The sequence below is a fragment of the Panthera pardus genome, unplaced genomic scaffold (genome assembly GCF_024362965.1).
Source record: "Panthera pardus isolate Hobbes unplaced genomic scaffold, ASM2436296v1 HiC_scaffold_15, whole genome shotgun sequence".
In the NCBI taxonomy this organism is placed as follows: Eukaryota; Metazoa; Chordata; class Mammalia; order Carnivora; family Felidae; genus Panthera; species Panthera pardus.
Window position 1 is genome coordinate 77,313,137 of NW_026526710.1, and position 12,878 is coordinate 77,326,014.

General features: G+C 39.1%; 1 protein-coding gene across 6 annotated transcripts in view; it reads left to right on the top strand.

Annotated features, from left to right (window-relative positions):
- CDH7 (cadherin 7) overlaps positions 1 to 12,564 on the top strand; it is a 120,570-nt gene extending 108,006 nt beyond the window's left edge. For all 6 annotated transcript variants that reach the window (XM_019463810.2, XM_019463812.2, XM_019463807.2 and 3 more), the window contains one exon: positions 12,019 to 12,564. In XM_019463810.2, the coding sequence (XP_019319355.1) occupies positions 12,019 to 12,512 (494 nt within the window). In that variant the 3' untranslated portion in view covers positions 12,513 to 12,564. The remainder of the gene's footprint in view (positions 1 to 12,018) is intronic.
- Positions 12,565 to 12,878: the final 314 nt, after the last annotated feature.

The following is a 12,878-nucleotide window of genomic DNA, read 5'->3' on the forward strand; positions in this document are numbered from 1 at the left end:
CCTGTGTGTTTTCCCATGTGAAAGACTCGTGTGTCTCTGGGAAATGCCTACAGATCTGTGGGTATCGCAGCCCACGTACTGCCAAATTAGAGCCAGCAGAATCTTTGATCTGCTTTACACAGCAGCTTTATCGCTTCTTTGGCTACCTCTGAGTGTCTAATTTACAGGATCTTCCAATTACTTCCAACCTTGAGAGAACGCGTCGAGAATTGTGTATGATAAATTTGAGATGATACTGCATTATCACCAAAACGTATAGTATACCAGTTGTCTTTGTACACACGATATTCACTTTACTTGGGTCAGTTTTATCGCTATCTTGAGACTCAACTTGCACACTTAATGGAGAGGCCTCTGTGATACTTTTGGGGAAGTAATGGGAAGTTTGGTTTGAGTTATAATAAAATGTTTCCCTTTCTTGAGACATGGAAAACAGTGTCTCTTTTGTGCAGGTGATTTGCAGAACTCTAGGTGGGCACAGTCATTATTCTAACGGACTGCTGGCATTAGCAATCGAATAGAATTATTCAATCCTGAACAGTTTTCCTATATCCTTACCTCTCCTCCCAATTTAGTCCCTACTTCCATGTTTTTTTTTTGAGGGGAATCAGTCATCCTTTTCTTTCTTTTCCATGCCCCACAGTCAATCACCATGCCCCACAGCCAATCAGTATCCCCAAATATGAATTTTACTTTATTGATCCTTGAATCTATGCTATTCTCTGCCTTGATGTTGCACCTGATTTTGCCCAGGGCCCATCGTCGCCCTTCTGGATTATGGCAGTCATTCCAGTCTCTACCAGATGCCAATCTGTCAACATCCCAGGCAGAGTAATGTTTTGCAAAGCAAATGTGACTGTGACACAGCCCAGCATAAAATAAAATGTCCATGGCTCCCAATTGTCTACAGACAAAAATCACAGACTCTGTGACCTTACTGCTCCCTCCCAGTTCAACTTTCAGCCAAATGGCAGAGCTGCTCTTAGACTCCTCGTGATTTGCCTTACCTACTCTTAAATGACTTGCTCCTTCTGCCTGGAACACCATTCTCCTTTTTTTGCATTGGAGTCGACTTTGGGTACTGTTCCTGCATACCCCATAGCACCTTGTTTATACAAGAGCATCCTGCAAGGCTGACTCACCTGTTTCATTAGTTTGTCTATCTCCTCGAGTAGATTCCTGCTTTTAGAGGCAGGGGCTGAGCATTATTTAATCATTATATATGTAGCATCTCATAAAATGCTGATATGACATGTAGAGGGTGTTCCATACCCTCCTGTTGAATTAGACCATGGACGATTTTAATGTACTCATTAGTGGAAAAGAATGTTTGATTTACTTTTGTCTTTATCCGTAAGTAGTATCTCCATTGGACCCAGATTTTCCCATTTCCTTAGATGATATGATTTTAGGGGCGCCTGGGTGGCTCAGTCGGTTAAGCGGCCGACTTCGGCTCAGGTCATGATCTCGCGGTCCATGAGTTCGAGCCCCACGTCAGGCTCTGTGCTGACAGCTAAGAGCCTGGAGCCGGTTTCAGATTCTGTGTCTCCCTCTCTCTGACCCTCCCCCGTTCATGCTCTGTCTCTCTCTGTCTCAAAAATAAATAAACGTTAAAAAAAAATTTTAAAAAAAGATGATATGATTTTAAGGCATTTTTTCCCCAAATCCAGCCTATTTTTTTCTATAAAGTGGATATGGCACACATTTAAAATATTTAAATTCTATTTTCAGTGTAGTAATCCCAAGATCTATAAGGGCTCAAGAAAAAATAAATCCGAATATATGATTTTCCAAATCTGTCTAAAGACAGAGAAAATATTGCAGCAGACATTTCAAGGATACTGCATTTGTTGTTAAAATTCAGTTCAAATTTTAGTTAAAAATGCTATAGTTGATAGCTAACTTACCTCAATCACATGCTGGGATTTTATCACATATAAATCTTCATTTATTCTTTGTGACTATAAATAATAGAGTGGGTTCATAAGTACAAGTTCAAATTCTAGCCGCCTGTTACTGAGCATCTGCATATATCTCTTATTCTACAGCACATAGATCCAGACAAAATGACAAGTTGAATTTTCTCATCCCTTAGATCTTAGCTTAGATGTCACCTGCAGTGACATCCGCCTTTGATCACCAGACTGCACTAGTACCCCTGTATTTTTCCTATCATTTCACTTTTTTAAACATAAATTATTTCTTTGCCTGAAACATTTCAGAAGCGTCAAATGTACCTACATAAAACCCAAATGGTTCTCATGGCCCACAAAGCAAGACATGTTCTGACACCTGCTTGCCTCTTGAAGGTATCAGGCTAAGCCTTCACTCAGCCTGTAGGAAGAGATGCACAGCTGCCTTTCCATCCATTTCAAACATGGCACCCTGTTACTGAGAAATTCTTCCTGAATCCCTTCGCCTGCTGGGCTCACACGCCCCTTTATGTCCAGACTCCGTGTTACCTTCTCAGGGGGACTGTCCTCACCTACTGATTAAATTAAGAGCCATTCACAACCAGATTCTTTTTTTTTTTTTAATTGAAGTATACTTGACCTACAGTGGCCTATTAAAGTGTACATTATAGTGATTTGATACGTTTCTATGAAGTGAACCCCATGATAAATGTAGTTGCTGTATATCACCGTAGAGTTGTTACAAAATTATTGACTGCATCCCCTGTACATTTCCATGCCTTAATTTCTAACTGAAGGGTTATTTATACCACTTAGTCTCATTCACCTGTTTTGTCCACCTCCCAGTCACTTCCCACTCATAACCAACATTTTGTTCCCACCGAGTCTGTTTCCATTTAGGATGTAATTCTTTTTATGGCTGAACATTCCATTGTGTGTGTGTGTGTGTGTGTATTTTTTTTTTCCTGTGCGAGAGAACACTTCCAATATGGAGGTTCCTCAAGACATGTGTCTCTTTGAATTGGTGTTTTCATTTCCTTCGGATAAAGACCCAGAAGTGGATTTGCTCCATCTTCCGGTGGTTTTAACTTTTTGAGGAACCTCCAGACTGTTTTCTGTAATGGCTGCACCAGTTTGCACTCCCACTCGCAGTGTATAAAGTTTGTTTGTTTTTCTCTACATCCTTACCAACAATTTTTTGTTTTTTTTTTGACAGTTGCCAATCTGACAGGTGTGAGGTCATCTTATTATGGTTTTGAATGTCATTTTCCTGGTGATTAGTGATGTTAAGCATCTTTTAGTGTGCCTGCTGGCTATCTGTAGGTCATTTGAGAAAATTATTCAAGTTTTCTACCCATTTTTATTTTATTTTTTATCTATTTATTTGAGAGAGTGGGGAGAGGGGCAGAGAGGGATAAAGAGAATCTTTTTTTTTAATGTTTAGTTATTTTGAGAGAGAGAACATGAACAAGTGAGGGGCAGAGAGAGATGGGGACAGAGGCACTAAGTGGGCTTGCGCTGACAGCAGGAAGCCCGACATGGGGCTCGAACTCACGAACCACGAGATCGTGACCTGAGCCAAAGTTGGACGCTCAACTGCCTGAGCCATCCAGGCACCCCTGTTGTAGTTTTTTGTTTTATTAGGTTCTTTTATAGGTTTGGTTTTGGTTACCATGTGTTTCACATACACCAGTGTTATAGCAGTCTATTTTAAGCTGATAGTTGCTTAATTTCCAATGCATTCCAGAAGTATGACATTTGAGGGCCCTGGGTGGCTCAGGGAAGCATCCAACTCTTGATTTCAGCTCAGGTCATGATCTCATGATTGGTGGGATGGAGTCCCTCACTGGGCTTTGTGCTGACAGTGTGGAACCTTGGGATTCTCTCTCTCTCCCTCTTTCTCTTCCCCTCCCCTGCTCATGCACTCTCTCGCTTTCTTTCAAATAAACTTTAAAAAATATTAATAAAAATAAAAGTACATTTGTACTCCCCCCAACACACACACATTTTATGTTGCTGATAACATATTTTACATCCTTTTGTTTTTTTTAATTTTCATACTAGATTTTTAAGTGGCTGATTCACTACCTGTATTATTTGCCTTCATTGGTGAGATTTTTTTCTTTCATATATTTTCTAATTTTTAGTTATGGCCTTTTCCACTTAAATTTGTTTTTAATTCCTTTCTTTTAATGCGTATTTTGAGAAAGAGAGTGTGAGTGAGGGAGCAGCAGAGAGAGTAGGAGAGAGAGAATCCCAAGCAGGCTCCACACTGTCAGCAGCCCAATATGGGGCTCAGTCCCACAAACCGTGAGATCGTGACCTGAGCCAAAATCAAGAATTGGATGGTTAACTGACTGAGCCACTCAGGCATGCCTTAAGGAAGACATTTTAACTTTCTTTGGAAGTCTGTTTTAGTGGTGGTGAACTTTAGTTTTTGATTTTCTGGGAAACTGGGGATCCTTGGTCACGTCATGTCGGGGCTGCCTTAGTGGGATGGCTGAAGCTAGAGCAGATGTGAGCTGGGGGGGTCCCTGGGCGTGCCATGCTTGGGGCACCATGACCCGAGAGTTGAAGCCAGAGCAGGGGGTGCCCCAGGCAAGCTATACAAACGCCTGCGATTCCTTGTCACGAAACCTGTGTATTTCTTTTAGATCAGTTATCACAATTGGTACATCTGTTTATTTGCTTTGCTCAAATTTAAGAACACCTTGAGAGTACTGATCTTAACCTTTCTTTTAATCCAGTGTATTCCCAGGGCCTAATAGAGCAAAGGTAGGAGGAAATTCCTTTAGGGATGAATTTGTGAATAGTATTTAACACGTCCTGTTCACTTTCCTGTCTTTGCCACATTTGTTAAGCTTCTCGAGAATCGTTCTGGTGTCTCTATTTTACCATCCAATAAATAGAATAGTATAGATAGCAAATAACTAAATAAATAGGGAGTTAGCAAAATCACATGAGTACAAGTAAAATTTGCTTTTGCTTTTAGTGTGCAAGTTATAGGACTCAAATTTTAGCAAGACCCAGAGATACAGGCGTTATGTTGCATAAGACTTTGTTATAGTAGTTTAACACATATCACCTATTATTGTGCTTACTGTATATATTTTTAAGACTTTATAAACGTAATCTTTGTAAAGTTACTATAAGATAATTTTTATGAGTTGATTCTATTATCTCCATTTTGGAGAGGAGGAAACTGAGGCAGGGCTAAGTAAAATATTTTATATAAGCCCACATATTCAGTCAATAGGGGCAGGGATTCAGTGTAAATGTGGATTTAGGGACAGGATTTGAGGTACATTCCAGGAGTTACACTATATAATAATTGGTTCATTACAGTGGTGGAATGAGCAAGAGGTAAATACAGGGAGGAAGTGAAATTCAAGGCAAAGGCGACCTGGAAGTTTCTAGTTTGGGGTTCGGGGATCTTTCTGAGAAAAGAGCACAAAATATGAAACAGATTAAAGTAAACGGGTTTAAACCTGAAGAGAGACATTTGTACAGAAAGGTGTAAGCTAAGTGATGGTAACATTAAAACATTAGAATTGCCATATAAGAAGTATTTACCATAGTCCAAGCAACCCATACATTTTCATTCATAAAAATCACAAGCGGTCATTTATGAATATGATCTGATTCATTTAGAGAGACAGATGGGAGGTTTATATGTCAGAGAACTCACCAATCGCCATATATAGAAAGTAGTCGAATTCTTGGGTTTCACTGAGCTCATGTAGAAAGAGTATTGGATGAAAAGGGAAGAAGCCAAGTACAGAATTTGAGGAAGATTTACCATAAGTATTACCCTAGAGAAGATCAGCTACCAACAAACCATGATTTGAGAGGAGAGAGTAAAAAAGATTTTTTTTAACTATAAGAATTTCTGTAACATTGTATTAAAACAAAAAACTCACCCATATCATGTTTCTGCATTGAAGTTCTACTTCAAATATGATAGATATGCCATGTAAACATAGAGCTCACTAGTGCCCACTGGATTGGGCAACCGTCAAGGTCATTGGTAACCTTAGTCTTGGAGATAACAGAAAAATTCAGATTTCTCTGGTTTCAGAGCAATTAGGATATAAGAATGTGGAAATATGAAATAGGCTGCTTTTATAAAAAAAAAGAAGTCAATAAAATTGAGTGCCATTGAAGATAAATCATTGCTTAGCAAACTGTCACTTAATGACCTATTTTTTTGTGGTGGGAGTATGGAGCTCTGGGGGAGTTCCAGGCATGGAAAAAGTGGTGGGAACTTGGAAGTGATGCTGAAAAGAACTAAGATGTTTCTCTGTCATGGTTGTTTCTGATCTGAAGCCACCAAATTAAATGAAAATTCATGAAACGTAATTAGTGCCAAATAGAGAACATGTAACAGATTTTCAGTAATAGTGGTGCAAATCAAGAGGATCAAAAGACAGTGAAGAGTTAAAAAGTAGTTATCGAAGGGCTAAGTTCTACTCGCACATGGATAGAATAAGCATTTACAAATTAGTGAATGTGGATATAGATTATACTAGCAGATTTTCCATTTAAAGTAGGTCACTTTTCAGTTACACCTAATAGACACAGTAATAATTGTAGTGCAAGAGCTGTTTTGCTGTTCAGTGCATCATTTGGCCATAAAATTTTAGAGTAGCGTACGTCAAGATCGTACGCAATTAAGATTTTTCTAGTATTTTTGAATCTTTATTTTGTCCGAAGACGTAGGTTATGGTTCACAAGTGTGAACTACGTCAATTTAAACTTTCAGGGAGTAGCCTCATTAGTAAAAATAACAAGAAACACCTGAAATAAATGCTAACAACAAATTGAATGAGCTATTAACAAACTAGTATAATTTTAACGTGTTACCAAAATATGTTTTTTTTTCACTTTAACAATGTCTTGAGTGTCACATGTGCATTTTACACGAAAGCACATCTCAATTCGTGTTTCAGACAGGAACAGCCAAACTTCAAATGCTCAAAGCCACAGGCAGCTAGTGGCTGCTGTGTTAGCAAGTGAGGATTTAGACAATTTTATTGACTAATAAGAAATTCTGATGATTCAGAGAGATCCGTAGAGAAAGTAGTGTTTCTAAGTGATGGTGGTTTATCCTTCAAGTCTTAAATCATGTTTTCTCTTTTGTGAGACTTCTCTGAACATCGTGGGCAAAGTACACCTTTCCATACGTATTTACCTAGCATATGTTACTTTGCTGTATAATCTATTGCATAATAGTTATTTGTATACAAAATACTGAACTTCATAATGCCGAGATCCATTTGCATCTCTCTCCAACCCCTACTTTATTAATTTAACTAGACTTACTGAGTGCATATTTACTATCAGATATTGCTTTTTGTGCTTAAAATACAACTGTGGGGAATAAACTCACTGACGGTATAGGGATTACAGTTGTAGAAAATCAATTGCCCAGTGGAAAAAAAAAGGAATTAAAAGTAATTTAGGTTTTAACCTTCGGTGATAGTCTCTAAACAACAGGTTAAACTTTACAAAGTGATGCCGAACAGTACAAAGACTTCCACTTTGATGTACAAAAAGAACCTTTCATCGAGGTCTCAGATGGAAAAGAACTGATTTGATGGTAGTTTGCACGACTGGGTGCTTTAAAATGATCTTGGCTCAAAATTTGAAATATGCTAAAAAATAACTAAATACATTCAGGGAAATGGTTTTCCTTTAATATAAGTAGGCTTATCAAGCTGTGGTAGAACTTGTACCACATCAGCAGCGTTCTGCCAGGTCCTGGGGACCAACACTGGATGTTGAGAATTCTGGTGTTTGCAAGCTTAGAACATCCCGTGCAGGGGATTCGGGGATGACCACTAGGTGTTGAACTCAGTAGCTGAGAATACCCTGTAAGCGTTTCAAGAGCTAATCTGGATGACTTTTCAAGCGTCTGCCGTCTTTCAGAAAACAAGACACTTGATGATGCAAGTGTAGTAGAGAGGGGGCCTCTTAATCACAGGGGCCAGTAACGCTACGGTTGACCTCTAGGAAGCGTGGCTGGTTCCACTGAAATGCTGCCAAGATGATTAAGTGAAAATGAATATCTGGCACAAACCACGGTGACGTTGAGACTATAGGAGCCCGCTAGTTTATAGGATGCTGTGTATTTTACACTTCTGTATTTTTGTCCATCTTCCCTTTTCTTTCTTTCAATGTGGGAGGACGGTGCTGTTCTCGTAGGTATGCTTCTTTGCACTGGTGGGTGTCTGCACTTTCTCACAGTGAACTGCATTATGATTTATACTGTATTTCTCTTTGTAAAGATACAGCTACCAAGTTGGGAGCTGCGTGGATGCAGGGATCCTCCCTTATCAGGATTTTGCCAAAACCCAGCACCCCAGCCGACGTACCGGGATACTCAGAAAATGTTGAATGTTATAAAACTGAATTCTAAAACCAGAAATTTTAGTTAACAGTCTGCTTTTGCTGCTGCAACAGCACTGTAATTGCTTTGCTAACATCTACGCTGCCCTTCTTCCTATCCTCAGTCCAATCTGAATTATATTGTTTTTGAAAAACTAATGTGATCATACCATACCAGCCTCAGACCGCATTGGTCATCTCCACCTTTCTTTGCTCCACAGCTTTGTTGACTTCCGACCTTTGCTGACTGCTCGCTTGTACCAAGAGTAACCTTCCATATCACGCCTCCACCGTCACCCCAACCCCAGCCTTCAGTGACCCTCACTTAAATCTGCCTTGCATGGGTCTGTTTCTTCTGTGGATCTTGGAAAGATCATGTTTCCCTCTTTTGCAATCATTATCCCAGTTCTACATTGACATTTAGTCGTCTCATTATTTGATGGATATCTGCCTTCCCATTCAATTATAAGTTCCTTGAGAAAACTTATTGTGTCTACTTCTGTGCTCAACATTATATCATCCTACCTAATGCCTACAAGAAATGGTTAATGCACATTGGTTAAACATATATAAATTCATGAGCCACAGACCCATTATAACTTCCACGTGTCTAGACTAAATCTTTCTTTATGCCTGCACTCAGAAGTATCCTTCATATGACAGAAAAGACAGATGAGGAAAACCTCCTAAACTATATAATCTTGTGCTTACTTAAGCAGAAAATATTCTTTTTAATGCAGGGATTATCTCCATAGACCCTGAAGAGCAGTTAATACTTGTTCTACGTAAAGGTTAAATTTTATTTTTTATATGTGCTCATGTAGTTAGAAATTAATATTCTCCTAAGTCATTGAAATGTTAAATTCTCTAACCTTCTAAAACACTTCATTTTTTTTCCCAGCTTGAGGCAAGACTGAGAAATGAAATAAACTCTGTAAGATACTAATATCCTTAACAGGTACTGAACCTACGAGCTGACAGATTCTGTGGGTTCTGTCATGTTTCACTTTTACTGAACACTACACTTGAGCATCCAAAAGTAAGTTTATCAGCAGAAAAAACAAAACAACATTTACAGGGGTGCCTGGTGGCTCAGTCGATTGGGCGTCTGACTTTAGCTCAGGTCATGATCTCATAGTACGTGAGTTCGAGCCCCACATTAGATTCTGTGCTGACAGTACAGAGTCTGCTTGGGTTTCTCTTTCTCTATCCCTCCCCCACTCCCGCTTGCCTGTTTTCTCTCTCTCTTTCTCTCTCAAATAAACTTAAAAAAATACATTTACAGCAGAATATAAGAAATGGTGGCTTTATGTTATTTATATATAACATAAATCTATATAACATATGTATATAACATAAAACATTATATATCATATACCATATATATAAATGACAAAGTTCATTATATGAAGAGAATTGAGAATTTTGAAATATTTTGCCTAAATACTGATTTAAATTAAAAGTGCATCTAATTATCACCTAATTCTTACCCTCTTCATAGCCCCATTCACTCTTATGCCCATCCATTTCTTCCATCCTCTGCATTCGGTTGGATATTTGCTCTGCCTGTTTCCTTCCGACATGTCTTAGAGATTCTCCTGTCCCTCCCTTCACCTGTCCCCCAATCATGGCTCTCTCGGATACTCACTTTCCATTCTCTGTCTTAATCTGACTTCTCCAGTGATATGATATGGCCCCTCTTTCTTTCTGTTTCAATTACCTATATTTGGGTGTATGGGAACTATGTAAAAAAGTTTCAGAAGCTAATTTATACAGAAATCTAAAGTTATTTACTCGTATGTGTTAAAAGGTACTGGTGTGCCTTTCTCGGAACTAGCAAATGGTCACTTGAGCTCTTGGCTTGTGTCTGAATTACCGTCTATGGAAGTACTAAGCTCCTAGTGTTCTAGAAAGTGCACCAGCTTTGAGGCCGATGGAACTAGAGAACACATCATTCCTACCTATTGCATTTATTTCATGACCACAGGCAGGTTGTTTCAGATGCCTAAGACAGCTGTCAAACAAGAACATAACATGCCCCAGAGAGCTATTCTGAGGGTCAAACGGTAGACCTTGTTTGTAGACCTTCCTTTTTTGCTCTACTGCCTTTTCTGTCTCTCATTTAATCTTTAGTGCACGTGCCTTGCCATAGATTTGCTGCACCTTCTACTTTGTACCTAACTTCATTATTTCTCCTCGGTCAGAGGAGAAATTTTGAGTTGATGTTCTTAGTTGACCAGAAGATAACAATGAAAACTTCACTTTTGCACACAAACAAGTACCTGGCATTCTACTAACTCTATTTACATTCCCTCCCCTGCCTCCTACCCCCACCCCCTCCCAGTCTCTACCCTGGGACCATTTGCCTATAATTATCACATGTGGCTAGACTCAGTAAATTTGAGTACTGGCCCAAGATCACCCAGCTAACTAATATGTGAAAAGGCTGGGCTTTTATTCAAGGCCCACGCCACCACGTTACAACAGAAAAGGACTTATTTAAAAGTAAGTGCTTAGAACTTTGTTAAAGCAGATTGAGACAGGATGGACTAGGTCTCACCTAGTCATTGCTTTTAATCACTCTGAATTACAGTGATGTCCTCCTTGGTTTTATTTATTCTTTTTTATTTTCAAATGTATTCTTAATGCCAAACTAAGACCTCTTAAGATATTGTAAATATAAATATTTCAAATGTCTTTTTTTAAATAGGCTGAGAGTAATGGTTACTTTGGGCCTTTTAGATCTTCAAGAAAAAAAAATTGGCTGATGTAATAGAAAGGTAATTTAATTCTTTAATTTATATATTTTGAACTCCAAAATTCAAGAATACTTTTTTTTTTCACTCTAACTAAATCAAGTACCGAGGAAATCTGATATGTTCCCAATCCAGCTAGCATTCTGTCACTCATAGCCTGAGCAGAGCAGAATCTTTCTTAGTAGCATGTACTTATTGAAAATACAAGGAGTATATTCAGGTGGTTTAAAACCAGTAACAGCCAGTGTATCTGTTGTCCTTTGCTTTCCAGTATAACCATGTGCTTTATTACTTATTCTGATAAATCTCTTTTTGGCTAAGCTGAAAATCTCACAAGCTATAATCTCTTTCCAGGTCTAACGCATAAAGACCAAGTTCAGTATTTCATCCTGAAAGTGAGACTCAGTTTACTAGAGAAAAGCTTTTTTAATCTTCATATATGGTCTGACATACTGGATTTTATTTAACAGCGGAATTTCTTAGACAAGTACTAGGCATTTCTTCAAAGAACCTGACCAAATGCTAAAATCCATTTCCTTCTGAAATTGCCGTTGTTAAATTAGACCTAAAACATTTATGAAAGTCATTTTGCCTTTCCAGCAATTAAGGAGTTCAAAAAAAAATCACTTTGTGTTGCATAGCTTTGAAATCATTATAGTTCTCCTGAACTGGCCCTTCAATTTGCTCTGTCAAATATTTTGCAGGTTGCCTTAAAGCGGGAGACATCAATTCCGAACAGGTGTGGAAAAGGGTTTCTTGATGTCTAAAAGTGTCCTTATTTTAAACGCATTTTAGCAATTTTAGCACGTCTGCCGCTGTGAATTCCCATGCACGTAGGTGGCCAACTCATTTCACTTTGAAGAGCAGAAAATCTGTAAGTCGGGATCATAGGCCTGATTTCACCATGATGAAGGGGCAGTTGGCCATTTACTGAAACCTGCTCCTTTCCTGTCTCGTTTTAGTGTTGATCCTCCTCATCGTCACCATGAGAAGACGGAAAAAAGAGCCTCTCATTTTCGATGAGGAGAGAGATATCCGAGAAAATATTGTGAGATACGACGATGAAGGTGGGGGAGAGGAAGACACAGAAGCTTTTGACATGGCCGCACTGAGGAACCTCAATGTCATCAGAGATACCAAGACCCGAAGGGATGTGACTCCAGAAATTCAGTTCTTGAGTCGACCGACTTTTAAAAGCATCCCAGACAACGTCATCTTTCGAGAATTTATTTGGGAGAGGCTGAAAGAAGCTGACGTGGACCCCTGTGCTCCCCCCTATGACTCCTTGCAGACGTACGCGTTCGAAGGAAACGGCTCAGTGGCTGAATCGCTCAGCTCCTTAGATTCCATCAGCTCGAACTCTGATCAGAATTACGACTACCTAAGTGACTGGGGGCCTCGCTTTAAACGACTCGCAGATATGTATGGCACCGGCCCCGAGAGTTTGTACTCATAGCCCCGGAACCTTAATCTGAAATGTACTGGAGAAAAAAAATAAATAAATAAAAGCAAAAACGAAACAAGGCAAAACAATGAGACAAAACAAAACAACCCACTACATACAGAAAACAAGAACTCGACTTACTAGAGAGAACGGTTGTACATATTTCTCCATTTTTAACTGTTTGGGCGTTGGCCTTGGTGAAGTGTATCTCCATTAGACTTACCCAAGGGACTGCACTGACCACAGACTCTGAGCATTCGAAGGCTTTTTGATAAAACGAAACGCTCAGTGGTTTGTGAATAGATAGCAACTCTCAGATACCTGCAAAGCACCTAACCTCTATGAGCAAGTAGTGCCCTGTGTTGTCCGTGACCCAAG